Source organism: Haplochromis burtoni, unplaced genomic scaffold (assembly GCF_018398535.1).
Source record: "Haplochromis burtoni strain Fernald_Lab_line unplaced genomic scaffold, NCSU_Asbu1 Contig_86, whole genome shotgun sequence".
NCBI classification, from domain to species: domain Eukaryota; kingdom Metazoa; phylum Chordata; class Actinopteri; order Cichliformes; family Cichlidae; genus Haplochromis; species Haplochromis burtoni.
In genome coordinates this window covers 236352-263932 of record NW_024582447.1, presented here as the reverse complement: position 1 = coordinate 263932, position 27581 = coordinate 236352, and the positions used below count along the sequence as shown (strand labels likewise).

The window sequence follows — 27581 nt, the reverse complement described above, 5'->3', positions numbered from 1 at the left end:
TATTTTAAATTTCATGTAAAAAGATTTGCATTAAAGTTTCATGTTAAAATGCAAGATTTCGAATAAATATTTTCCTAAACGGGTTGACGAGCGCAGTGGGAGTGTGTAATAGAGAAGATCTAATATGCTACAGTTTGTGTATTTTTTTCCCCATCTTTATATATGTATGTTTTGTGTGTGTATAGTAGTGTATATGATTTATAAGGCTTATATTATTAGATTCATAGGACAGGCATACATGCACAGTATTGGTGCCTTTGAATAAATTAAACGGTATTTATTGCATTGAGTCGTCAAATAGTAACAATACTGCGTTAGTATAGTTACTATTACAGTAATCTACAGCCTGATGTTAAAAGCTCTAAACGCCTTTGTGTCAGTTAACTGAAAGTAGGTCATCGCGAGTGATGGAGCTACTGTAGGAGGGCTATTTGCCGGTTAACCCAATTTAAGTCCACGTTAAAAAACGCAATTTTCCCATCGTCCCTTGTGCAGTTTCTTCGATCAAAGTACGACTGTAAGCTGTTTACCACACACACAAATCAATGGTGCTTCGCTTCGAGTCCGTTAAATGTGACAATAATATAAATAATGGCCGCTCCAGTGAGCACTACTCCGCTCCGGGACTCGTCTCCTTGATCCGGGCACCTTGGCGTGGGTTTCATTTCAAGGGGAATATGTGGCGGACACGTCCGTTACCTCAGAGCTAAACTACAGGAGCCAGTAGCAGCTACTGCTGCTGGGAGCGCAGCGGAGGTGACATCACACGTCTCCAGCGCTGACAACCGAGGCACCAACCACCGCCGCTGCTGCTGCTCCTCAATGGACAGCTATGCCCGTGACAGGACCGCGGCCATTAACCAAAACGGCAACCTATCAGAGTTTTAGGACGGTCCACGCACGAATGATGCTGTGTAACTGCCACTAATCCTGCTGTGGCTCACAGCTGTGCGCGGCTCTGCTCTCTGCGCTCATCCTGCACACAGGCAACCTGCTTATGTATTTATTTTGTTTTTGCAAATTCATTATGGTGTCGCGCCTGAACTACAGTGAAAAATGGCCCATATCGTCCGCCGTACACTTACAGTAAGTGCTTGAGTCGATATGTTAAAATCAGTGCAACCTGATACGTATGTTAAGCGGAATAGATAGATTAAAAAAATAAAATAAAATACTGTAACTTTGAGTAAGGAGCTCTTGCTTCCTGCTACACGCCCTTATTTATTTGTAGCCTGCAGCCACTTCGTAATGCGACCTTTATTTATTTACAGTAATATGCAGTAGGCTGGATGTTGACAGACAAAGATGGGATGCATCCGGGCTTATCTGCAGAAATTAAGACGCAGGGTAAAGGTGGACCGGCTCAGAGAGCTTGGTCGACAATATCCAGTGTTCTGCTTCCTTCTGCTGGTCCTGCTTCTCTCCACTGTGCTTTTGAACAGGTAACTAGTTCACTCTACATAGGCAAACCTGCAGCCCACTCAATTTCACTTCATAGCATACCATGTTTTTATTCATTTATACCTCACACCTCCTTTTTACTACAGATATATTCACATTATAATGGTGTTTTGGTCGTTCCTGGCTGGAGTCGTCACTTTCTACTGCTCCCTGGGGCCTGAGTCTCTGCTGCCTAACATCTTAGTCTCCATTAAACCAAGAATCAAGGTCTGTTAGACTTTAACTGAACAAATTAGGAGGATACAGCCTCCACACTCTGAGTGCCACAACTGATAGAAATATATGTAATGTCTATCACTTGTTGGAAGCATGCCATTGCTTACTTATACATTGATGATGATGAATAAAAAGGCACAAAAGCAGCAGCAGTTCATAATCTTTGCTGTTGACTTTATCTTGTAGTCGTACCAGCAGGAGCTGTTTCCGCTGGGCCACAGCTGTGCTGTTTGTGGAAAAATCAAGTGCAAAAGGCACAGGTGAGTGACGTGGTTATGCTGTTGTGCAACGGTCGTAGACTGGACAGAAGCTGACTTGTGTTTTATTGAAACCTTATAACTATTTCAGCAGCAGTTATATATTTAGCATAATAAATGCTTAATGCCTGATGTTGTTTACAGATTATCTGTGATCAAGTCCATATCACTGTGTTACTACGTATGATATACATATATATAACCTCATTACTGGGTTGACAACAATGAGTTACCTACTTATTAGGTCATGGGAGATTTAGCAATGCCATCTAGTGGCCAGACTGGATTCTTCTGTCTTCCTCTGCTGATGATACTGAATATTTTCTATTTCATTCCTTTTTAAAAAAAAATTTCGTTCATATTTATAGACCGACTCTGTTACTGGAAAACTATCAGCCATGGCTTGACCTGAAAATTCCTTCTAAAGTGGATGCCTCACTCTCAGAGGTAATAGACATATTTGTTACACACGTCATTATTCTTAAATAAACATTAAATTAATCTATCAAATTATGGCACAATAAAATCTATTGTTTTTATTTTAGATTCTAGAGCTTGTTCTGGAAAATTTTGTATATCCTTGGTATAGGTAAGAGTTTCTTGTATCCTTCCTTCGAGGTTCAAACTGTGTTGTGTCCTGTGAAGTGAGGGGACAGATTTCTTTTTCCTTTCAGAGACATCACAGACGACGAGGCGTTTGTCGACGAGCTGAGAGTGACCTTGCGTTTCTTTGCAGCCGTGCTGGTTCGTCGGACTCAGAAGGTGAAACTTAGACTCTATAAAGACAAAAAACTTTTTAAACTGGTCTTCATCATTTTTAAATAAACTTGTCTCTCTCTCTTAGGTGGATGTGGCATCTCTCATCACAAAAAAGCTCCTTAAAGTTTCCATGAAGCACATTGAAATTATTAGCAAAGCAAGGCAGAAGGGTATGGCAGATATAATCACACAGAGCAGTTTGTTTTTTATTTCTTTTATCATAAAAAATGTTTTTTGGTTTCTTTTCAGTAAAAAACATAGAGTATCTTCAACAAGCTGCCCTGGAGGAATATGGTCCTGATCTCCACGTGGCTCTTCGCAGTCGCAGAGATGAACTTCTCTACCTCAGGAAGCTGACTGAGATACTGTTCCCTTACATCCTGCCGCCCAAGGCCACAGACTGCAGGTAACTGACTGCTCTGGAAGTAAAGCCCATGCACTGCAACCATAAATTTACCCAATTAAGTCACAACAGCATGATTCTTTATTGCTTCATTCTCTTACTTCCTGCTTCTGTATCTCGTCATTCTCTCAGATCTCTTACACTCCTGATAAGAGAGGTTTTGGCTGGTTCTGTCTTCCTTCCTTCGATGGACTACTTGGCTGATCCTGTGAGTGTAGAATAGAAATCCAAAGCTGTTTTTTCCCTTGAACGTCTCTTTGTCTTTGCCAGTCTAACAGGATATTTCTTTTATAGTCCTTTAACCAGTGCTAATGTGCAGTATTATGAGAATGCAAATAAAAGACAAATCAAAACATTACTTACAGCGCTACACTTGAGTTTGAAACTTACTGACTGCTTTTTTGTGTGGTTTTTTTTTTAATTCAGGACACAGCGAATCATTTAATTTTGATATTCATTGACAACTCACCTGTAAGTATATACTGGACTGTAACTGGCTGTCATTTACACTCATCAGTCACTCTGTTTGGTTCACCTTTCTAGTAACAAGTCAGGTCGATCTTTTGCTTTCTGAACTCAAATTTTTGTGGCATAAAGCAGATTTGTTGGCTGGGTTATTAAAGATGGACATGGTCAGCAGCAGTACTCAGTGTGTGTCAAGAAAATATCCCCACACCATTACACCAGCACCACCTGTCTGAGTTATTGGTATAAGGCAGGATGCATCCATGCTTTCATGCTCTTTACATTAAATTCTGACCCTTCCCTTTAAGTGTCGCAGCAGAAATTCAGACTCAGACCAGATAATGTCTTTTGTATCTCCTGTTGTCCAATTTTGGTGAATCTTTGTGTGGTCCTCTGTTGCTGTAGCCCATCTGATTCAGTGTTCAACATGTTGTGCATTCAGAGATGCTGTTTTGGATACCCTGGTTATAATGAGTGGTTATTTGAGTTACTGTCGCCCTCCTATCCTGTCTGCTCAAAGCAGCCAGAAGTCTGGCCACTGTCTTCTGACCTGTGACGTCCACAAGGCATTTTCATGTAGAGAACTGCTGCTCATGGGATATTTTCTCTTTTCCAGACCATTTTCTTGAGATGGATGTGTGGAGTAAATCCCAGTAGATCAGCAGTTTCTGAAATACTCAGCCCAGCCTGTATTAGCACTAGCAACCATGCCACATAGAAATCCACTTAAATCTCCTTTCTTCTCCGTTCTGATTCTTCTTCCGAACTGGCATAGGCATACCTAACAGAATGAAGGGTGAGTGTATCTTCTGTGAATTTTAAACGTGTATTTAATTTTTCCCGACTTGTTCACTCCAGCCTGAAGAAGCCACAGAGCCCACTTCAACACTGGTTCCTTTCCTACAAAAGTACTCCGATACTCGCAGCAAAAAGCCCTCAGTAAGTGTTTGCTTTCATCTAGGAGAGTGAAGTAATTCATTAAAAACCTACAAAAATTCAACTGCAAGCCGTCTTTGAAACAAAAGCCATCTGGCATTAAGCAAAAACCTAGTGACAATGTGTAGCTGGTATATGGGACAGCGTAAGCCTAATAGAAGCAGGAGGAATATAGCAGGCAATGCTTTATAGAGTATATTACCGGTAATCCATTTTTTCCTGCCTTTGTATCAGGTGCTAAAGCTGGAGTTGAAGGAAATTCGAGAACAGCAAGACCTTCTCTTTCGCTTTATGAACTTCCTAAAGCAAGAAGGCGCTGTCCATGTCCTCCAATTCTGTCTCGCAGTTGGCAAGTATTCAGTTTTTTCTCTAAATTGTTAGTAGTTGTTAATCGTTGTTGTTACCTTAATTACTCAGTTCTGTCAGTCAACAGCTTTTCATCACCCCATCTGAAATTATCAGGAAAAATTACCACTCATGGGTGGCAGAGTTAACCTATCACTGTGACGTATTGATGTCTGACTCTCTTAACTTCTCAGAGGAGTTCAACGACAGGATTCTGTGCCCTGAGCTGTTGGATTCAGAGAAGATGATGCTTCATAAGGAAGTGAAGAAGATCTACGAGACCTATTGCTTGGACGAGAGTGTTGACAAAATCCGCTTTGACCCCTTTATAGTGGAAGAAATACGCAACAGTATGTGACAGGAGTCATTATTGAAGTTAAAGTATCTTAAACATCCTAGGTGTGCCTTAATGAGTATGCATGCTGTGTAGTATGCTAACTCGCTTGTGTGTTTTTGTTGAACGTCCTAGTTGCTGAGGGTCCTTATGGGGAGGTGGTGAAACTGCAGACCATGAGGTGCTTGTTTGAAGCCTACGAGCACGTCCTCTCTCTTCTGGAGAATGTTTTCACCCCCATGTTCTGCCACAGCGATGAGGTTAGCGCCCACACCTCAATAGAAACCACTAAGCCTATTGTCACCCAGCTTGATTTCCAGATTTAAGCATTTTCCTGTCTAAATTATGGGTCTTTAAGTTGAGACTGAATGATCATTCCTTAAATTTAGTATTTTTATTGTCTCAGATGTACCAAAACTATATCTGTAAAATGCTTAAACTCAAACTCAACTGGAATTTGTTGACTCAGACCCATTTTTCCATCCCCCCAGCTACCAACCGCTATCGGCCCTGTCATCAATATCAGACGCGCAACCGGCCAATGAGCCGGCGCTGGCATTATGCCAAACTGCCAAGCTGAATTTCACCCCTCAGAAGCAATTTCATTGAATTCAGCTGGGTGGACCAGAGCTCAGCCATTGTTCAGAGCAGGCCATAGCCCTGTGTGAATAGTTTCTGGATAACAATGCGAGGTTATTTTCTACTTAGTTGCCACCCCTGTTCTTGCTCCCAAATAAACTGGGCATCAGTGGTTATTATTGTTTAGGCATTAAGAGGTCAATAGATATGGCATGTTCCTTGAGTTTAGCTTGCATACTGTACCAGATTTTCCATATGTGTTGTTTGATTCCCGTGACCTTTTTTCCACAGTACTTTCGGCAGCTTCTCAGAGGGGCCGAGTCCCCTGCCAGAAATTCCAAAATGAGCAGGTAGGTTTCACTTTATGTTTGTGTGTAACAGCATAAAAGTTTAGCATAATGATGCACAGGTGGACTTTCAGAAAATATAGAAACAGAAAACAGCGCAAACACAAATTCACTGTTAACTAAGATTTTAGACACACAGTAAATTTCTGTGTTTTCTTCCACGTCCAGTTTTCCTGGTTTCCCTATTAAACGTACATAAATCCCTGTCCCTGGATATGCTATGAGCCAGCTGCGTCACACATAAACATAACTGTAACTAAGCTGTATAGAAGCAACCCATTTTCTTGTAATGCAAGTTATATTAGACCACTGCAGTATAGCTGTAACTGAGCTGAAGCCATGGATCGACTGTCATGTTTTCTATCGCGGGGTGTGGTGTGTACGTGGCCACGCGGCCCAGCCACTAACTCCTTGTGCATATTGTTCCAGAAATAGCGTCAGTTTGGATGACATTCGGTGAGTACAAGTCGTCAGTGTGCTGATCAGAACAGTGGCTGGCTGAGTAGTGCTGCACGCAAGATTCCAAAAGACACTTCATACTTAAGATTAAAGATGTGCTGCCTTTTTTTTTTAACAGAATCACTGTGCCCTGCCTGGCCCCGAGCCGTCAAGGAGGGCTTCAGTTTCATAAGCACTAGCTGATACTACGATAATGATATATAATCTTTTAGCACTCATCTCATTTCACCCCTAAATACATGTTTTATTTGGTGAGTGTGCTGTAGCTGCAAAAAGAGAGAACACTGAGTAAACTGACCTTTATGAGCTAATCATAGCATGTGTCACCAGTAAGCCTATGAGCAGATAAAGCTAATAAAAGCATTATATCCAAAATGAGAGAATTAAAATGAAGGAAAACTCATTTTCTGTTTCATTTCCAACACCTGAAAGCAAACTTGTTATAAAGGCAGTTTCCAAAGCAGCATAAATTGCGCCACTCAAAATGATAGCTGGGATAGCGTATAATTGCTTTCGCAGCCCACATGTGACCAGTGTCGAGGCTAACCTCCCTCCATACCTGCGATTAAGAAACCTTCTCCACCTCTGCCCGTTTGTCTGCCCATTACGCCCATCTGTGTATTTCCACCATCGTGCCTGTGTCTGTGACCGTATGTCCACTCTGATTCTGTGACCACCATACTGCCTGCCCTGGTATGATCCACGATCCGCTCCCTCCTCTTGCCCGTGGGGATGTGACCCTGTTCTGCTTATAGCTCCTGGGACTGGAGCCCCGAGTCCCCGTCCTCACTGTTCACCGCCTCTGGCAGCTCTTCACCTGCATCTTGTAACTCCCTCCATGCCCAGTCCACGTTCACAAACTTCCCATATGGCTCGCTATCCCACCGCCACTCATCACCCAAGTAAGTCAGGGTCCATCTGTCTGTCACAGGTCGCTCAGTGTGATGTCATGCTATCCAGTTTCACACCCATGTGACCCCAGTCCCAGCCGGACGCCTGCATGGTGGGGTCTATGCACGGGATCCTGTTTTAATTTGTCGTTTTGTTTCCTCCAGTCTTGTTTTTGACACCGCAGCCACTTTTTCTGTGCTCGGCTTCTTGTGTAGTAGGCGTATCTCTGTGCGTCATGTGGTGATTTTTATTTTACGTGAGCAAACCGGCACTCACACAGAGCAACTGTGATGTTGTGTGCTTTTTATCGGTTGTCAGGTAACTGATCATCATCAGCATTTTTTACACCCTGAAAATATCCCCTCCAAGCTTCACATCTGTTCATCACTGCTCAGTGCTTTGTTGTGTGTGTGTGTGTGTGTTTTTTGTGGCTCTGCAGCGCTTTACCAGTAACGCAGGCATTTTATTGTGTTGATTATTGTTGACTGTGAAGTTAAACGTTCTCATTGGTTTGGCTAGATTAGCTTTTACCTCCCATGATACAGAGTAAGCTGCTTCTTCTTCCCTACAGTCCCTGCTCTGTCACCTTTCTGAAGCTGCATGCGCTTTGCTGAAGCCAAGCGCATCTCCTCCTTTGCTCCGTGTTTAATAGCCTCCTTGTTTGAACTGCAGGAGTACGTCTAAGAGGGGCGAGTCCTTTGGGATTAGCCGCATTGGCAGTAAGATCAAAGGAGTGTTCAAGAGCACAACGATGGAAGGAGCCATGCTGCCATCCTATGGGCTGGTAGAGGGGGAGGATGATATGGTAAGGCACATCTAAAAGTGTCCTAAACATTCATTATAAGATGATGATAGTGTATAAAATAATGCTCACGTGGTGATAGTTGCTTTTTAGGGTTAAACTGCATGTCAAATTTAAAGCAGCGTGTCAAATTTATTAGAAGTAACTGCAAACAGAGTCTTCAAGTCATATTGAGGGTCTCCTGAAGTGATTCCCACATGGGGGCGCTGGTGAGTAAAGAAAACAAAGCCACAGAGTCTATTAATTCTACCTTATGGACAAATCTTCAAGGTTTTCAGTGCAATTTGCAGACTCTGCCGAGTTTGACAAAGCGTGTTTTTTGCTGATTTCTTCAGGCATAATAAAATATCTGTCTATTTTTCCAATATTTAAATCCAACGTTTGGGTTCTGGCGTTTTCTGAGGTGGAGTCCATGAATTTGCCTGTTTTACAGTAGATAGTGTTGACTTTAAAGAGCAAGAGTTTCCCTGTGAAACCACAAAGATGACCTGCGAAAATGACTAAATATCCACCTTAAATGAAAGAAATTAAAAAAAAAAGAGTGTCAGATGAATGAAAATCCGCTAGTTTAAGAGCTTTTGTAAATTTATATTGATGTGACTTCAAACACAGTCTGTTACAGCACTTTACTGTCTTCACTCTGTTAATTCCTTGTTCGGCATTTATTGTAAAGGGATATCCTGTGTATACGTTGCACTTCCCTTACTTGTGGTCAGGTCTCAGTCACCTTTTTTTTGTTTAGTTGTCCCTGATCTTCACATTTGCTGTTCAATTTAATAGTAATTTTGATAGGAGTAGATTATATGGTTAAGGTAAAAAGAACCCATACACAAAGAACAAAAGAAGTCCAAGAAATTAAAGTCAGGCCTCTACCTTTGTGTGTTTTGCAGCATAAAAGTGGTCGTGTTGTTCATCTATCGTGTACTCTGCAAAGCCTTGACCTCAACCACTCTCACTTCCTTCTATTCAAGGTGGAGGAAGCCATGATGGTGCTGGAAGATGACCCCCCTATGGAGGCGGCCTCCACCCCGAGCACCCCGCGAAACCTCTCAGCCTGGAACATCACAATCCCGTACATTGATTTCTACGATGACGACATAAAGAGGGAGCGCATTCCAGTGTTTTGTATTGATGTAGAGCGCAATGACCGGAAGGCAGGTGAGGCTGTGCGGACCTTCATTAAAACGTACTTGTAAATAATCTGTAATACTATTAGGTAACCATTAACTAGTGTGACGAGCTGTTTTGGTTTGGGGTCATTAATTAAACCTTGTTGTTTTACTCTCTGCAGTCGGACATGAGACTGAGCACTGGTCTGTGTACAGGAGATATTTGGAGTTCTATGTCCTAGAGTCAAAGCTCACCGAGTTTCATGGTAGGTTTTCTACATAATGCTAATTTAGAGCACCTGTGCACTGCTCTGTTTTTCATTCAAGGCCATCAGGAAGGAATTTTCCCATGAAAATGACGTCGTCGACTCCACAGAAAAATCCCAGATTATTACTTCCAAGTAAACTTACATTTTAGAAGCGAAGAACATTTAATGGCCCTGTTGCCTTATTTGGGGACTTGGAAACTACACGGCTGTTATGTTCCAGTTAAAGAGAGACACATATTTTTAACACTCGTCTTTGTGAAATCTTACACCATTTGCAGGCTCATTTCCAGATGCGCAGCTGCCCTCAAAGAGAATAATTGGTCCCAAGAATTACGAATTTCTGACATCGAAGAGGGAGGAATTTCAGGAATATCTTCAGGTAGATATCTGCGCTTCTCTTGGCCTTTTCTTCTGAATTGCACTAGGCACGATACTCAGTCATGTGAAAAAGAAAGTTTTCAAAGGACTCCATGAAGTGCTGTGAAACATTGAGTACAGCCTTACTGCTTCCATAGAAATTATGATGCTAATAATAGTCCAATCAAATGCACTTGATGAAAGGATCATGCAAGTGTGACCATCTCTGATGTTGAAATGCAAATGCTTTTTTAATGAGGTAGCATTTAGATAGGTGTAATATATACTGTACCTAGGCAATATAACAGGTTTTGATCAGCTACAATAATCACTTTTAAAAGTTTCATGCTTTAAGTAATTACTGTGTAGCTACACTTTTAACATTTTGCTATATAATTTCTTTATATAATCGTACTATGATGATTGTAGTGTATGTATATATTTATGTCTACATGTACCCAACCCTAATAATCATAAACATAATATACAAAAATGTGCATCCTATTGTTAATTTTAATAGCAAAACCTGACATTTAGCACTATGCATTTAGTTTATGCATTTTCTGCAAAATATATATTGGAACCTGATGACTTTCTAGTATTAATTAAAAGAATATTCTCCTAATATAAGATGTTTGGAGTAAATATATTATAGTAAAATTGATGAATATAACCTGGGGGCATCAAGTGTAATTTTAAAACGAACCTCAAATAAATAAAAAAAAATACAGAAAATGTTTACTTCAACTTATTGCTGCTAGAGGTGATTCTAAAAGTTGCTGAATCATGGTTTGTACTGTGAAAACGTCTTCAAATAACTAAATAATAAAAACTAAGAAAATGACTTTGAGGGGAGGCGGTTGGTGAGAAGGTTACGAACAAATTAGCTTGAAATACGTACGCACACACACACACATTGTTGAAAGGTTTTTGGGTGTAGTTTTCTGTGCGTATGTGTTTATCAGGAATACTTCAAATTAGGTTTCAGAAAAAAAGAAACATTTAAAGTCATCTTAATCAGTCTTAGTCAGTGGTTGAGTCACTTCTTGTAAAGAGAGAAAAATATCTTTGTCGTTGCTTCATTTGGTGATTCTAAGAGCAGCTTTTCAAAAACACAGAGGAAAAAACTGAATAAAACACAATTCAGTCTCTGCAGTTGCTGCCAAGGTCCTTAAACACTTCAAGGAATAAAATTTGAGTCTTAACTGTTGAACATTTATAGAGAAAAATGACAAAACTCGGCAAGGAAAGATTTTTAAATGGTCCCCACCTGGAGGACCATCAGTACAGAATCACAAGAGACAACAGAAAAAGCAGTAAAAGTTTTCACTGTGATGGATTACTTACCTTGAAATAAGTTTTTTCAAGGCACACCAAGAGGCTGCTTTGAAAGCTTGGGAATTAATTTAAAAAGTTGCAATGTTCTGTGGAAAGTAGTAAGCACTAATCCAAACTTGGTTGGGAGGCTTTATAAGCAGAAAAACCCACATAAAGCCCTTGAAAATCCACAGTCTGCTTTGTTCTAAAAACGAGTAAAGCACTTGTATCTGCTTACATTTGATCATACACAATAAATCTGCAGTCCTGTGATTGATTTTCAGCTACAGAACAAATGTGTGTTTTCATTATCTGTTTACTTTGCAGAAACTCCTGCAGCACCCAGAGCTGAGCAACAGCCAGCTACTGGCCGACTTCCTGTCTCCTCATAGCATGGAGTCTCAGTTCCTGGACAAGATGTTACCTGACGTGAACCTCGGTACAGTATGAGGCACATTCTCTCTGACCTGGCTGCAGAGAATGTGACAGACGCTTTGTTTAAACAAATGTGCAAAATAGATGATGTTTAAACAGCCTGTGGAAATGTTTGATCAGGCTGACCTTGGGTTGGATGAGAAGAGATGTGTCTGGAAAAGAGGCACAACGTGACAGAAGCATACATCACTGAGATAAGGTTTTTTATTTTTCACAGGGAAAATCATTAAGTCGGTCCCGAGCAAACTGATAAAAGAGGTGAGAAATGCATTTATTCTGGGACACAATATGTAGGATGTGCTTTGTGTCTCATCTTTCACAATACAGATGTTTTTAAATGTCAGCTTTGTGTTTTTGAAACTACCCAATATACATTTTGCACGTGTGCTTTTTTTTATGGCAGAAAGGGCAGCACCTGGAACCTTTCATCCAGTCCTTCTTCAATTCCTGTGAATCTCCCAAACCCAAACCCAGCCGACCTGAGCTCACTATCCTGAGTCCCACCTCAGAGAATGACAAAAAGGTTGGCAAGTGAGGCTTTATAGCTTTTTGACTGTCTGCATTGTTTAAAAGAGTAGCCTGAGGAGAATCCTGAGTACTGCTAGAGTCCTCCCTAAGGCTCAGTTGCAATTAATTGTTCCTGTTACAACTGTCTGGTCAAAAGTCCACAAGGCAGCTGAGCTTTACAGATATACAGTGGGGAAATAATTAGATTATTAGAGCCTCTGCTGAATTGGTGAGTTTGCTCACTTACAAAGAAACAAATCAGTCTCTAATTATTATGGTAATTTCTTTTTAATGGAGCAAGACAGAAAATTGATCAAAAATCCAGAAAAAAACATATTGCATAACAGTTATGAACTGATTTGCATGTCGTTGAGTGGAGAAAGTATTTGATCCCCTACAACCTAAACAGAATTTTGCCTCCCAGAGATTGGCTGCCTGCTCTTGTGGCACACAGATTAAAATCAATGGTCGAGACTTCTGATCTCAACTTATGTATATAAAGCACAAATGCCAACCGAATGGATTTCCATCACAATGGGCAAGACATAAAAAGGCTGTCAAAGGATGTCAAGGACAAGATTGTCAACTTGCATAAGGCTGAAATGAGCTACAAGACCATCAGCAGGAAGCTTGGTGGAAGGAAGTGGCAACTGCCGGTGCGATTGTTCAGAATAAAAATAAAAAGACCATCAATCACCCTCGGTCTGGAGCTCCATGAAAGATCTTGCCTCATGATGTGAGGATCATGAGAGTGATGGTAGATCAGTCCCAACCTACATGGGAGGAGCTTGTTAGTGAAGGCAGTAGGGACCACAGTCAACAAAAACAACATTGGTAACACACTACGCCGTAATGGATTGAAATCTTGTAGTTCTTGCAAGGTCCCCCCACTCAAGAAGTTACAAGCCTGTCTTAAGTTTCCAGTGAACATTAAAATGATTCAGAAGAGTGTCGGGAGAAAGTGCTGTTGGAAGATGAAACCAAAATCAAGCTCTTTGGCATCAACTTAAACTGCTGTGTTTGGAGGAAGAGAAACGCTGAGTGTGACCTAAAGCCTCCACCATATTCCCCACAGTCAAGCATGGAGTGTAAACATTATACTTTGGGGCTGTTTTCCTGCTAAGGGTACAGGATGTCTTCACCGCACTGAGAGTCCAATGAACGTGGCCACGCTTGGACAAGAACCTGCTTCCCGCAACCTGAACACTGAAGATGGGTCGTCGTCATCTTCTAGCAACACAGTGACCCAAGACATACCATCAAGGCGGCAAAAGAGTGGCTAAAGAAGAAGCACATTAGGGTCATGGAGTGGCTTAGCTGGTCTGTAGACTTTAGTCTTATAGAAAATCCATAGAGGGAGCTGAAGCTTTGAGTTGCCAAGCAGCAGCCAATAAAAGTGAAGGATTTAGAATTTCTGTAAAGATGAGTGGGCCAAAGTCCCTCCTGAGATGTGTGCAAACCTGGTGCCAACTACAAGCAACTTCTTACCCCTGTACTTGCCAACAAGGGTTTCTACGAAGTACGAAGTTATTTATTGGTCTGATATTCTCTCTGTGAGCAAACTTACAAATTGAGCAGGGGATTAAATAATCCCCTAAATAAAGCTTTTAAAGCAAAGACAGTGATTTGTATCGACTATTGATGGAACTGTTTATGCTGATATTTTGTTTCCTCTAGTGTTTATTAGATTCCTCTGACTTGAATTAAAAGGAAGTTTAATGGGATTAAAATCAGCCAATGGTGATTCTAGTATTACAGACACAATAGAATAAAACATCAGCACATGCGCTATTTTTGCAACAAATTTTGTGAAGTGGCACTTCACAAAATTTAAATGAGGTCTGACATTGCCAAGAAAGGCCTCGGGCATTTAATCTGAGAACTTGCCAGTGGCTGAACTGATGAGATCATAACAGCTTTTTGCAAGTGGTGCTTAAACAAACACGTCCACTTAACTTAACATAAAATCTGAATATATTCCTAAAAGAATAGGGACGTTACATATTTACTTTGCCAGAGTTTTGTGAGTCACTCATAACTGGAAATGCTCTCAGATAGAGACAGTGGGTGTTTGAAAGAGCTTCAGTCTTAAAATCTGACGCAAGTGTCTCACCCCCAGCTCTTCAATGACCTCTTCAAAAACAATGCCAACCGATCAGAGATGACAGAGAAGAGACACAATCAGAACTACTTCATGGAAATGATCACCATTGAAGGGGTCTATGACTACTTGATGTATGTTGGTAAGTAGAGGTTTGGTTGTTTTTTTTGCAGTCTGTTCTGCAGACACAATTTATGATGTTTCCTTTCCAGGCTTAAACATAGAATGTGGATAGATTTGTACCGGGTTGAAATGTTGTTGGAAAGTGTTTCAGAAAGGACTTGTTTTGCAAGGTAAAATACTAAAGTGAAATACTCCACATGTGCCATTTGTGGATCTGCTGTGAAACCACTTCTGGGTTGTGCCACAGCAGAGATACCCTCTCTCGGCGTCTCCCTGAAGGCACAGGGACATTTCCAAACCAGCTGAGAGACACAATATCCACCTCAACTACTTCCATTTGATGCAGAGAAGCAGCGTCTCTACTCTGACTCCCTCTTGAATGACTGAGCTCCTCTTCTTATCTCTCCTCGCTTCCTTCAGAGGAAGCCCATTTCCACCGCTTGTCTTATTCTTTCATCCGTCTTGGTCTGTGTAGCTGACAGACGCTAGAACCATGAAACATATGGCTGAAAGTGCATGCTGCTAAAAAAGAAATATTAGGCCAAATAATTGAAAAATGTCCACAGTGTTAAGTTTACACCAAATGAGAAACCATAAGGTCGGCAAATAGGGGATGAGGAAAGAGAGATTGTAAAACACACAGTTTACGCTGATAGGGCATAACGATGACCACTGACAGGTGACGTCAATTACAGTGAGTGAACATTTTGTCCTGGAAGTCGATGTGTTAGAAGCAGGAAAAATGGGCAAGCGTAAGGATTTGAGAAAGTTTGACAAGGGCCAGAATGTGATGGCTAGACAGCTGGGTCGGAGCATCTCCAAAACTGCAGCTCGTGGTGTGTTCCTGGTCTGAATCGGTCAATACTTATCAAAAGCAGTGAAGGAAGGAACAGTGGTGAGTCAGCAACAGGGTCATGGCTCATTGGCTCATTGATGGGGAGCGAAGATGAACTACTGTAGCTGGAATTGCAGAAACAGTTACTGCTGGTTGTGACAGAAACGTGTAAGAACACGCAGAGTATTTGCAGTTTGTTGTGTATGCATCTGCATAGCTGCAGACCAGTCAGGGAGCCCATGATGACCCCTGTACAGTGCTGAAAGTGCCAACAATGGGCATGTGAGGATCAGAACTGGACCATGGAGTAAGAAGAAGACGGCGTGGTCTGACGAATTACATTTTCTGTCACATCACGTGTATGTGTGAAGCTTCTCTGGGGAACACCGGACACCAGGATGCACTATGGCAAGAAGGCAAGTATAAACTCGCAGAAGCAGTGTGGTGCTTTGGGCAGTGTTCTGCTGAGAGACCTTGGGTCCTGCCATTGCTGTGGATATTACTTTGACATGTGTGGAAACTGTATTCCCTGACGGCTGTGAAAAATGTATAGGAATGATTTGAGAAGCACAACAGGAAGTTTGAGGTGATGAATTGGCCTCTAAATTCCCCAGATGTAAGTCCAGTTGAGCATCTGTGGGATGTGCTCCAGTCCATGGAGGCTTCACCTCGCAGCTTATAGGACTTGTTGGTACGAGCGTCTATGCTTTGATTGTTTGAGGGCTGCGAGCAACACAATATCAGACAGATGGTCATAATGCTGTACCTGACTGGTGTATATTAAAAAGATAGGTCATGTAGGTGATCAGTGCTCTCTCTCTTCTTCTTGATTTTTAGGCAGAGTCGTCTTTCGTGTCCCTGATTGGTTGCACCACCTGCTAATGGGTGGCAGGATCCTGTTCAAGAACACACTGGAGGCCTACACAGATTATTATCTTCAGTACAAACTCAACCAAGTGGTCCAGGAGCACCGGCTAGTCTCGCTCATCACCCTGCTTAGAGGTACACGGCCAAGGAACCGAAGAGAGTCTGCGTGTTTGTGAGAATCTCGAACTTTAAACAAACAAACTAAGTGAGGTTGATAGGTTTGTAGCTTAAACCTATTCGCTGGAACGTTGAAGACAATATAACTACACAGCAAAGCAAGACACGAGTAGGCAAAGTTCTTCATGTTTCTCGTGCACGGGAGAGAACCGGACAAACGCCGTTCCTTCGCTTGACCCCAGTTGCTCTCGTCCGCTCTCCCGTAACACTGCTCTTTTATTGAGGTTACATGAATATACATAAGTTCATTAACATATGACGTCTACATACAAACAAAGAGTACCTTGCCTGTGTGGTGTGTGTGTGTGTGTGTGGGGTCAGAGTGTGACCCCATAAATGACTTCCCTAAACCGGCTGGTCTGGAAGTCCAGCAGTTCATCTAAACAAAAGGCACGTAGACTAAAACAGATATAGATACGTTTATCCTGCCATAAAACAATAAGAGAAGGTATGCCCTCTCCCATGCTCCCAGAATGTGGGTGTGAATGCCAGAACACTCTGGAATGCACACAAAGCCTTTGCAGACTATTAAGGATCACACATCCTATCACTACACAATCGATTATACACCTCTAAGCATATATGGTTAAATATTTCTAAGCATAAATGACAATAAACAATACAATCTAACAGAGGTGAAATCATGCAGTGAATCTTTGCCCTCATAGACTCAGTTTTCTGTGAAAGCAGCCCGCCTCGCCCCGCCCAAGACAAGCAGAGGAGAGCAAAGAAGACGTTCGAGGAGATGATGAGCTATATTCCAGGTATTTATTTAGTTCTTCCAAGTCGCCTTTTGTAATTTATGGACCACTTGTAGTCGGCATCTAAACCTACAAGACAAGTGGTGAGTTTTAAATTGCCGCCTGGGGGCTTGTCCTTGATTTATCTTCAGACTTTCTGGGGAAATGTATCGGAGAAGAGGCCAAGTATGAAGGAGTGCGTCTCCTCTTTGATGGACTACAGCAGCCAGTGCTCAACAAACAGGTACAAGGACAGACACGCGCAAACAGCGAGGACACACTCGGTGCTTTCTCAGAATGTTTGCACTTCGCTGATAGGAAACGTGATAGGACATGAAAAAAAAGCTGTGCTAGTATATGACAGATGGGTATATGAATGAAATTGACTTGGGGTACCTCTGAATGTAACATTCGCACCTTATAATAGGTACGCAATGTAACATGCAGTTTGCTGAAACACAGTTTCCTCTGCCGTTCTGCATATTGGTCGTGTTTCCATCTTTATTTAAACACGACTGACCTTAATGCTTCTCATCTTGTCCCTACCTTTTTTGCTTTGCCTTCCTCAGCTGACATATGTGCTGCTGGACATCGTCATTCAGGAACTTTTTCCAGAGCTAAACAAGGTAAACACATATTCATTTTTGTTCACCCACCCATCTATAGGCTCTTATCCTCCGCAGAATGGAGAGTGAATATATCCTGACACCCAAAAAATCCCAAATACCAAAAAATAAACAGAAAAATGAAAAAACATGCAGTCAATAACTATCAGCAATATCATTGTTAATCGTTGCATAAGTGAATGAATGAGACTGCATGATGATGTTCAATGTTAAATGAATATAAGATTATATAACTGCATTTTTAGTAGAGAAATACACACATATCACTCGTTAATAAGTATGCCAAAGTCCTTTACCTGGATAGTCGTACAGTAATGCTTCTGCAATTGGAGTGAAGATTAGCTGTCGCACCAAAATCTCAAAAATTATGAGCATAATTCTGATGTTGAATTTGTTTTACCCCTATCCCCATATCTGGATTTATTTCTGTTCTTCTGCTTTTGAATATATATATATATCAAATGGTTTAATTGGATGCATTTAGGTTAGAGCAGAGGTTAGAGGGCAACAAAAGGCTTGAAACGTAAGAGGTACTAGAAAGGAACAGCTGGAGGAAAATTTAGCAACTAATGAGGTTATTTGGCAAGACCATTGGGCATAAAAAGAGCATTTAGAAGACGGAATTTCACCAGTCTGCAAAACACTGCCCCTACAAATTGTTGAATAATATCAGAATCATGTTCCTCAATATAAAACTTTGAAGGGTTTAAACATCTCATCATCTACAGTACATAATATCATCAACAGATCAGGGAATTGGGAAAAATCTCTGTGTGCAAGGGACAATGCTGAAAATCAATATAGCATCTTTGGACCCTCAGGTGGCAATGCTTTAAAAACAGGAAAGAATCTGTCATGCAAATCACAGCATGTGCTCAGGAACACTTCCAGAAATCACATGTTATCAGGCAAAGAAGAAGCCATAATAAACACTTATTTTTTTTAAAATTGTTTTTCTATATTTAATTAGGTGTGCTTTATGTGACTGCATTCCATTTTTATTCTTCCCAGTGTCCCAACTTTATGGAAATGTGATTGTACACAATCAAAGCTTTTTCACATTGTCTTTAAATCAAACACCAAACCACAGCAACACACATCTGCTTCTGAGTTAACCCTGCATTCTTGTGTTCTCAGCAGGTGCAGAAGGAGACGTCTGTGATGGCTCCATGGATGTAAAATAAACATGAGCCAACATGCTTGGCATACCCGAGCTCATCTGACACTAGACTAAATCCAACGCATAGACCTTCATAACTGACATGTACAGTAACTGTATCTGGATACCTGCTCCCACAACAGGAGGAAAGGCAGATGGTTTCTCCTGGTGCATCTGTCATTAATTTGTAAAATAAATACATACATGAAGTATATACTAAATAAAAAGTCAGAATTTAACTGACAATTTCTTCTTTGTATTATTATTAGCAGTAGAAGCTAACAGTAAAAGACAGTGATTTAACAGTTTTGTCAGGTGTGGTGGAGGTGGAGAGGACACAAATGACCAAGGCAGGGAAATAAACAGCAAAAGGAAAGCCTTTATTGGGCTAAGGAAAAATCCATAGTACACAAAATCCAAAACCTACACTTGAGGGAAACCAGAAGTATGAATAATGAGCAGCAGACCAACAGATAGGGGATAAGCAGGCACCGGGGTGGGCAGATAATCACAAAGGACAGACAGGAGGAATAGGGAGACAAGACTTGTGGAAAGGAATAAGGAGGGAAGGCAAAGGCACTGTCAGCTGCATTTTCCAAGTGGTCCAAACAGTGGATTTAAATTGGCACAGTTTTTAGATGGGATACCCATCCTGATGTAGCCCAGCTCATTTATCTGGGCTTAAGAAGAACACTAGGAATGCACTAACCTGAGGCTGGGTTTATGTCTAATCAGTCAGTTTGAAGATGGCATTTGATTGAGAGAAATGTAAAATATTACAAGCTTAATAGCTGACTGCTAATAAAGGAGTAATCATAGCAAGCAAATACATATCACTATACTAATATTTCATTAAAGAGCACAATCATTTGCCCACTAAAGTTAAGTTTATGTTGGAATGACTACAAGATGAACAGAATGCACAATGAATAATAGATTTTCTTTTGGTATTTTCAATGTGTAAAAATAAAAGTAGGAAAAAAATCCTTAGAATTTTAAAAGCACTTTTGTAAATATGAATTTTAGATGTACTGACAAATTCACGAACTCAGTGCAGATGAATCTTTCAGCTTTGCATATATGCAGATCAAACAGGTCCTCATGACAACAAATAACTGGCTTGTTTACAAGTCCTCACAGTTTCTACACAGTAATGCATTCATGTTTGTAACCCGATGAAAACATCATTCTTTTTAAAGATGACGTGCATTCTGCCTGACCACAGTTTTTCAGGCATTTGAATAATGGTAATTAAAGAAAATCATTTGGAATAGTTGTTGCTTTGTGTGCTTTTTACTATCCACTGTTATTTTGTAAAATAATCTCATTCAGAAAATTGACCAAGCTTCATACACTCCCTCGTCTTTCAATCAGTAAGCTCCATCAATCAATATAACTTTGCTTTTTATATTTAGGTTGTTTCTTTTGGTACATTTGTGTGTCGGTTTGAGTAAACAAGACTGTCGCTCATGCTTTTTTGGGGGGTTGCTGAATCGTTGTGGGTTATAATAAGTTTCAACCTGGATGCTGGCTACCCCGAGGCTGAACCTGTAATCCTGTTGTCTTCTAGTTAGCTTTGAGGGCAGCGAGCTGAAAAGACAGTTAACCAAGTCCTGGAGCTTTTCAATTTATCACAGTTTACCAGAGTGTAAAAAGCCAATCAAAGTGTCACAGACAGACACAGACTCAGCAGCAACAAGCCAATACTGTATGAAGCAATGACAGCAGAGTTCCTGAAAGTGATGCGGCCTTCTACTGCAGGGAACACGCGCTTCATGTCGGAGATGTACTTGGAAAAAACGGTAATGTCCAAGTCACCTGCAAGAAAAGGCAAATTTTTTTTTTTTTTAAATCTCAAAGTGGCATTAAATGAATCAATATTACATCATTAAAATACATAAATAACATCTTCATGATGCTCGATTCTCGATTTCAAGAGCGATTTTTGTAAAATTTAAAGAAAACTGCAGAAACATATTTAAACGATTTAAACATCCCTGCTGGAGAGAATCCCAAGAGTAAAGATCGAGAACTAAAGAGTTTACAGGTACAGCGGGCTTTGATTTATTGTTCATTTCTGTCTCTGAATAATGGGTGGGGAAAAAAGTTAAAAAACAAAACAAAAAAAAATCCAACCTCTGTGTGAAAGTTTGCCACAGTTAATATGAGTTCTTCAACCATCCTCAAAAACAATGGATTTCTATGTCCCTCAGCAGATCATCAGCTTTTCAGGCTTAGAATCATAAGTGTTAATACAAAGCGCTACGGCAAAACTGTCCAATGGTTGTTTCAGCATTTCGATAAACTGTGCCAGAGTGCCAAAAACCCTTAAAGAAATGCTGGAAATGAAAATGTCACAAGCCACATCCTGCTATTCTTTTCTTCTTTAGTGCGGCCTTGAGGATAACAAAAACTTTTCCACTATACCACTACAGAGATATTTTACTGCAACGTGTGTTGTCAAGTTTAAAAACAACTGCAGGACTTTGAGTCACAGAATAAACTCTTGAGAGCAGATGTTATATGGCTGTGTTTCCATGTGTGGTCCATATGTTGTTTTTCCCCATTTCCATGCGTTTCACAGACAAGTGCGCCACAGTTAATTCTCAGTGTCCGCTCGTAAAATGTTTCTCACTTTAGGCATTATCAGATGAATTCATCCATTTTAACATGGACAGGATGTTAGAATTTCACTTTAGACAATCCAGTTAATTCATGAAAAGCACTGTCTAGCTCCTTCCTGTGATGTTTTATTTAAAAAAAACATTAATGGTCATGACTCAGGTTGCATTCCACCAGGGAGAAAAAAAGCAAGGGACAAATGACTATGAAACATTAAAGTTTGCAAACCTTTATAACAGTCTGCCAAGTCTTGGAGTGATTGCTAAATGAGCTCTTTTGTTCTATTTATATATTTAGATTATATGTATTTCTAAAGGGAGTGTAAGTATGGAGTGGACCACAGCAGCAGAAACACCTTCAAAGAAGAAGTCTAAACTTGGATGCTTCAAACACACAAGTATTCAGTCTGGCAGCGAAGAGGATATAAAATATCAGTACCCAAATTTAGTATCACAAGTGATAGTCTCAAAACAAATGTGATGCACAAATATGCACAAATAATCATTATTCGTGCATCAGTTTTAAACTCAATTGCAATCTTTGCTTCCCACAGTTACACAAAAGTGATATTTAAAATGCACGCTCCTCCAATGCAATGCAAAGAAACAACAACTATGTTAAAATAAAGATATGCAGATATCCTTTGATTGTGTTTTTTTTCCAAAATACTTTGGCTTCACGATAAGAACAAAATGTATGCAAAGAGTGCGGTTATGTCAATTGCGTGGAAATACCATTATCTGCAGTTTGATGGATGCACAAAGGCGAGGGAAAAACAACAGAACAGTTGCTAACGTGACTTTTCCAACATCGAACATTAAAGCGAGCCCATAGGGCGTGTAAGCGTATCCATCCAGCTCACAAAGGTGCACTGAAACTAACACGTTTGCATTCGATTTGCCAAAGACGTGTATCCGGTAACCAAGATGAGTAACGAAGGTTTCGTGACAAAAAGATGTAATTCATTTTCCAAAATAGAAAAACTTGTGCTTTATGCAAAACAAGGAAAGGGGAACTGTAGAGGGATCTCACAGCTGCCAGGTACTTTGCTACGAGTTGATTATGATGTTAGGGATGTTAGTGTGAGGTTGACCTTTGACCTTTTGAATTGAAAATGTCATTTTTTAATGAGGTCAGTGTGATTTTTGACTAAGAGGATGCTGGTGCTGGATGCAGTAAAGGTCCTTTTAAGTGCCTGAGGTAAACTGCTTATAAATTTAGAACAAGAGTCTGCCACCCACCTGAATTATGTTTCAGTAACTCCCTCTTAATCATTGTAAAGTTATCGCCTCCACCCACCATGTATGAAGGCATGACCACGGTGTATGTCTTCTGTGGGTCTAATGGTTCATACTTGGGCACGCGGCACTCTGTGCAGAGCAATGACAGCGATGCTACACGCTGGTTCACTGGCTTGGAGAGGTCGTACTTCACATGAATGCCTGGAAATTTAAGGGAAAAATGGCATAGTGTTTACATTTATATAAAGAGTCTAGTGTGTCCTTGTGGCATGCGATGCAATGACAAACTCGACCACATTCTTCACACGTTTCACTCTCTTTTTTACCACTTGTTGTTCTCTACAACTCTCGGCTGCAGCTTTCCAGCCACATGTACAAAACAACAACAACAACAACAACGTCAGGACCCAGTTCATTCTTCTTTCATGCAGGGGAGGCGTGATGAGCTGACTGAGCTCAGCCTCACCCCGCAGCCGCACCACGAACCACACCCCGCCACAGTCCTGTTTACTTAGAATTAGTAAAACACAAATTAAAATACTTTTGGGAGAACATCAACAGCATTTTATGTTTAGTGTAAGGCTGGAGACAGCGGGTTGTCTACTAAGATGAGACAACAAACACTACCTCAACTACCTCATAAAGCCACTGATTATTGTTTTCACACTGCACTAAATACACATGTGCATTACGGTTACTTTAGGAACTGATTCATATAACATGCTATTTAATGTCCTGTTACAAAACTAGGCACACCTGCAGCTGAGCAATGCTTTCAGTGCAACTTTTGTAAGCACATGTTAGAAATGTACTTCTAACCCTTTGTTATAAAAGATTATTAAACTATTCTGTGTTAGCAGAGGAGCACAGACCTGAGACCTGAAGAAATTCTCCAGTCTTTCTTCCATATCTGTGAACGGAGTGTTCAAATGCCTTTTTTATTGTTGAGCCTTTTATTTGGACCAAGTCACAGGTTCCTCCAAATGGTAACACGGTGAGGATCTCCTCCATTGTTATGGAACCTAAAAGGACAACATATAAAGGTAAATAACAGCAGATTACAAAACACTTCAAGGTGAATTAAGAACTCGGCAATTCTGCACAAAGGAAAAAAAAAATCTACCATTTCTGTAGCGTTCGTCTATCGCTGTCCGTATGCCCCCACTATTCAGCATACACAAGCTTACATGATTCCACTGCTCCCCAGTTGAATGCCTCATATTGTGATACACCTGTAAATGCAAAAGAGACGTATTATATGACAGAGAAATTCTCTTTGCTTCTGGCTGTTTGTCGTCACCTTTTATCATCATAAATATCTGTTATGATCAATCACCTTCCTTAAAACTCACGCAGTCCTTTTATAACCACTAATTCACACTTAACTCATGTTAACTAAGTGAAAAATGCCTGTAACTTTTACCATGGCATCACAGATTAGGTTTCCCAGGTTACACTCCCGAAATCGGCACTCTTCAAATGACCCGTTGAGGTAGACTAAGGTTTGGCCCACATACTTAGTCGAGTATTGAGCCAAGTCTGTTTTCCACTTATTAACATCAGCAAGGATCTCCGCATCTGAAACAAAACAAAACAAAGAAGAAGAAAAAAAACACAGATCGTGACTGTTGGAGAAAAAAAGTCTAGATTATTGGATTTTGAGTAAATCCCTGAGAGCAAATAGATAATCCTGGAGCTCTAATGAAGAATTTACACAAATATGGTAACATTGCATTTGTAAAGCAAGGAACAACTCCACTTTTTCAATATGAGATTGCAAATCATAGTTACAATGTCATATTGAATGACATATTGCTGCTGTAGCCATCTGCTTCAACGTTCAACATGTCCTGCAGATCTTGGTTGTAACAAGTGGTGATTGTTACTGTTACTGTCTCTGTAAGCCTGGCTGTACGGGAAAGGAAGCTTAGGTGGGAAAATCCCAATACATCAGCATTTTCTATAATAGTCAGCCGAGTCCATGTGCCAACCAACCCACATTCAACGTCACTTAAATCACATTTCTTTTTCACTCTGGTGCTCACTTAGAACTTCAGCAGGTCATCTTAACCATGTCTACATGTCAAAATGCACAGATTTGCATTTCTTTTTAAGTGACCTTTCTCACTGTCTCTCTTCCCCTGTTTTTCTTCTCCTTCATCTTTCTTTCTCCCTTTCCTATCCCCTAGGTATGTCTGTCCTGTTTGTAACAGCTGAAAATAAAATAAAATAAAATAAATAATAACAACAAAAGTCGATCAAATGGACCAATACGGCAAGTGATGATCCACTTGGTAAAGTAAATCCATTGGGTATCTTTGTTGGCCTTCAGACATCAATTCTGACGGCTGAAGAACCAAACAGGACAGGCAAAAAAACAAAACAAAAACAAAACAAGTCATTGGATGATTAGATATTTGTGTTAGTGAGCAGTTGTACCCAAGAAAGTGGCTGCAACATATATTCATAGATTACATAAGATATAAGGTGCTAACTAGTTTAATTTAATGAGTATAATACACTTCATTAAACAACAAGAAGTATCTTTCAAAAAGGTAAGTAATGTTAAAGTTCTTATTTGTGTGAGCACATGTAAACTTTTACTAGAAAATGGATGTGATGGGAGAGCCTGAGTCCTGTGTTGTGTTTTTGTTATTCTTTTCATACTGAGACAAATGAGCTAAAGCAGTTTTTACCTCTATGTACCACTGGATGTTCAACTGTCAGCAAAGGAATTTAACACTGAAGATTTGTTGATATTGTGATGAGTCTTGGACAATGCAATTTTGCCCCACTTTGCTGTAAGTATGTGCAAACATTTTCCACCACTCAAGGATGGGTGTGTGCATCAAAATCCAGTAATAACAAGTTACCTGGTAATGTAAACAAATATGAGATAAGAAATGATCACTAAAGTTCATGTTCTGCGTGAGGAGCAGGAATGCTTACTAAAGAGCTTACCCAGCTTTTAAAAAAGTTTTCTCTCTCTTTCAGAGTAATTTAGTCTCATCTGATTACATCCAATTTCTTTTGTGTTCACAGAGATAAAACCTTTGCCTCATTTCCCAAATCCTTAATACACTTCCAGGAACACTGAGAAATTTTAACATGATAAAATCTTATTTGGTTCAGTGAATGGTTTCGACTTTTCAAACAGTAGCATGTGTACAGTGTAATCTGATATTTTAGTCTACCTTGAGGTATGCTGCTGTCCATTAGGATGGGATTTCCAACGGCTTTGATGACATTGCCAGCATCATCAAAAGTCACTTTTAAGTGTCCAAGATATTTCCCAAAGGCGTAAGCCTGGACCACTGGCACATCTCTTCCATGGTTGGATTTTACTATAAAAGGATATGGGCCAGCTGGCACTTCGGAAGATGGGGGCGTTCCTGCAGAGAAAGAAAATGTTGTGGTTTGTAGCCTAAGTGGTTCTTTCTTTCTGTTATAGTGAGGTTAGAAGCATGCCATTCCTTTAAATTGGTTTGTTGCATGTGTGAAATGCAGTTTTTGTGTCTGGAGACAGCTGGATAAACACTATAATAAATAACAATAGAACAGGATAGAGATACCTGTGTAGAGGAACGTGTTGGTATGCCCTCCAACAACAACATCCACCCCTCTCACGCGTCTCGCTATGTCTTGATCCACAACAAAACCAGAGTGTCCCAGGGCAATGATTTTATTATAGCCCAGACTTTCCAGCTTATTTACTTGAGCTTGAAGTGACTCCACCTCATCTTTGAACTTGAGATGTTTGCCTAACACGCACAGGAAATAGGGGACGGATGGGTGCAAGCAAGCAGTGCACATTTCAAAACACTGGTGAATAAAACGTCTAAATACTGGATAACAATTTGAAAGTTGTTATTACAAGGCAAGACATCTGGTAATGTAGCTGAAAACACCAACAATCAGCGACGCTTTATAAAGAAAGAGAGTTTTATTTGAGTGAAATTATCCTGATTGTGATCCAGCTTCATCCACGAACTGGAAAAACAAAGCATGGGCATTGGGCGGGACATCATTGGAACAGATTTACCTGGCCTGGATAAGAATGGCGTCTCTGCTGAGGTATAGCCAACCACAGCCACTTTCTCTGAGCCCACACTGATAACTTTGTAGGGACTGTAGTATTTATGAAGCTCTGCCAGGGTTTGGTCGGGTTTAATATTTGCACTGACCACAGAGAAATTTATATTCTGGAGAAAGGGTTGAATGAGACCCTCCACTCCATTGTCAAACTCGTGATTTCCAAAAGCCTATGTGACAAAAAAAGAACTTCAACTACTTTATTAACTCATTAAATATAATGATTTACTAAAATTTAAAAATGAACACATAATTGACTTTTTAAAGAAACTTATCTTCGAAAAATACAAACTTGAACCACTTTAACACACAAAAAGTTTCCAAACGACATAGAAATTAAAAGAATACTTGCCATAACATCATAACCAAGTTTGTTCATAAAGTGTGCGGCTTCAGCGCCTTTATAGTAGTTGAACCAGACAGTCCCTTGGAATTGGTCTCCAGCATCCAGAAACACCACGTTCGTCTCTTTTTTTCTGATCTCGGTCACTTTCGTGAACCTCCTGGCCACACCAGCGAAGCAGGGACGCTCTGCTCGACACTTTCCCGAGTCCTTGCCGGTCTCCTCGATTCGTGCATGGTTGTCATTGGTGTGGAGTATTGTCAGCTCGAAGGTCGACGCTCCGCTCCAGCAGTTTAAAACGAGGCAGAGCGAGGTCAAGAGAGCGCGCAAACCCATGATGTCTCCGTGCGTAAAAACCGCATTTGTGACCAAGAATGTATAGCACATTGAAGGAGGCGTCGGCTTAG

The 27581-nt window shown here is 40.5% G+C and overlaps 2 protein-coding genes across 6 annotated transcripts; one reads left to right on the top strand and one right to left on the bottom strand.

Moving 5' to 3' along the window:
* The first annotated feature begins 78 nt into the window (after nt 1–78).
* LOC102296387 (sorting nexin-14) lies at nt 79–20147 on the top strand. 5 transcript variants are annotated; one of them, XM_005925726.3, is made up of 31 exons: nt 79–1086; nt 1272–1442; nt 1548–1668; nt 1864–1937; nt 2303–2381; nt 2480–2523; nt 2609–2696; nt 2779–2863; nt 2943–3099; nt 3229–3304; nt 3523–3567; nt 4420–4500; nt 4732–4846; nt 5037–5192; nt 5312–5436; nt 6047–6105; nt 6532–6558; nt 7317–7463; nt 8125–8257; nt 9226–9412; nt 9546–9629; nt 9911–10011; nt 11634–11745; nt 11959–11999; nt 12145–12264; nt 14368–14491; nt 16145–16309; nt 17020–17115; nt 17244–17335; nt 17661–17717; nt 18858–20147. In XM_005925726.3, exons 2-31 carry the CDS (start codon nt 1306–1308, stop codon nt 18894–18896), a joined length of 2967 nt encoding a protein of 988 aa, XP_005925788.1. In that variant the 5' UTR covers nt 79–1086; nt 1272–1305; the 3' UTR covers nt 18897–20147. The 5 variants fall into 5 exon arrangements, with proteins under 5 accessions (XP_005925788.1, XP_005925787.1, XP_005925789.1 ...); XM_005925725.3 differs by having other exon boundaries at nt 18855–20147; XM_005925727.3 differs by lacking the exon at nt 6532–6558 and having other exon boundaries at nt 18855–20147.
* Nucleotides 19236–27581, bottom strand: LOC102296065 (snake venom 5'-nucleotidase). Its single transcript, XM_005925724.3, has 9 exons — nt 27184–27581; nt 26782–27001; nt 26312–26500; nt 25934–26131; nt 24163–24317; nt 23863–23971; nt 23612–23761; nt 22740–22940; nt 19236–20694 (listed from the first exon to the last, which is right to left on the bottom strand). Exons 1-9 carry the CDS (start codon nt 27559–27561, stop codon nt 20537–20539), a joined length of 1758 nt encoding a protein of 585 aa, XP_005925786.1. The 5' UTR covers nt 27562–27581; the 3' UTR covers nt 19236–20536.

Bases quoted from the DNA above. Each gene is read 5' to 3' on its own strand.
- LOC102296387 (XM_005925725.3), top strand. From the start codon at position 1,306: ATGGGATGCATCCGGGCTTATCTGCAGAAATTAAGACGCAGGGTAAAG. The intron at 8,258-9,225 runs GTAAGGCACATC...CTTCTATTCAAG, and splicing joins TAGAGGGGGAGGATGATATG to GTGGAGGAAGCCATGATGGT. The intron at 14,492-16,144 runs GTAAGTAGAGGT...CTTGATTTTTAG, and splicing joins TGACTACTTGATGTATGTTG to GCAGAGTCGTCTTTCGTGTC.
- LOC102296065 (XM_005925724.3), bottom strand. From the start codon at position 27,561: ATGTGCTATACATTCTTGGTCACAAATGCGGTTTTTACGCACGGAGAC. The intron at 26,501-26,781 runs GTAAATCTGTTC...TGTGCGTGTTAG, and splicing joins GCCATTCTTATCCAGGCCAG to GCAAACATCTCAAGTTCAAA. The intron at 24,318-25,933 runs GTAGACTAAAAT...GTTTTGTTTCAG, and splicing joins GGACAGCAGCATACCTCAAG to ATGCGGAGATCCTTGCTGAT.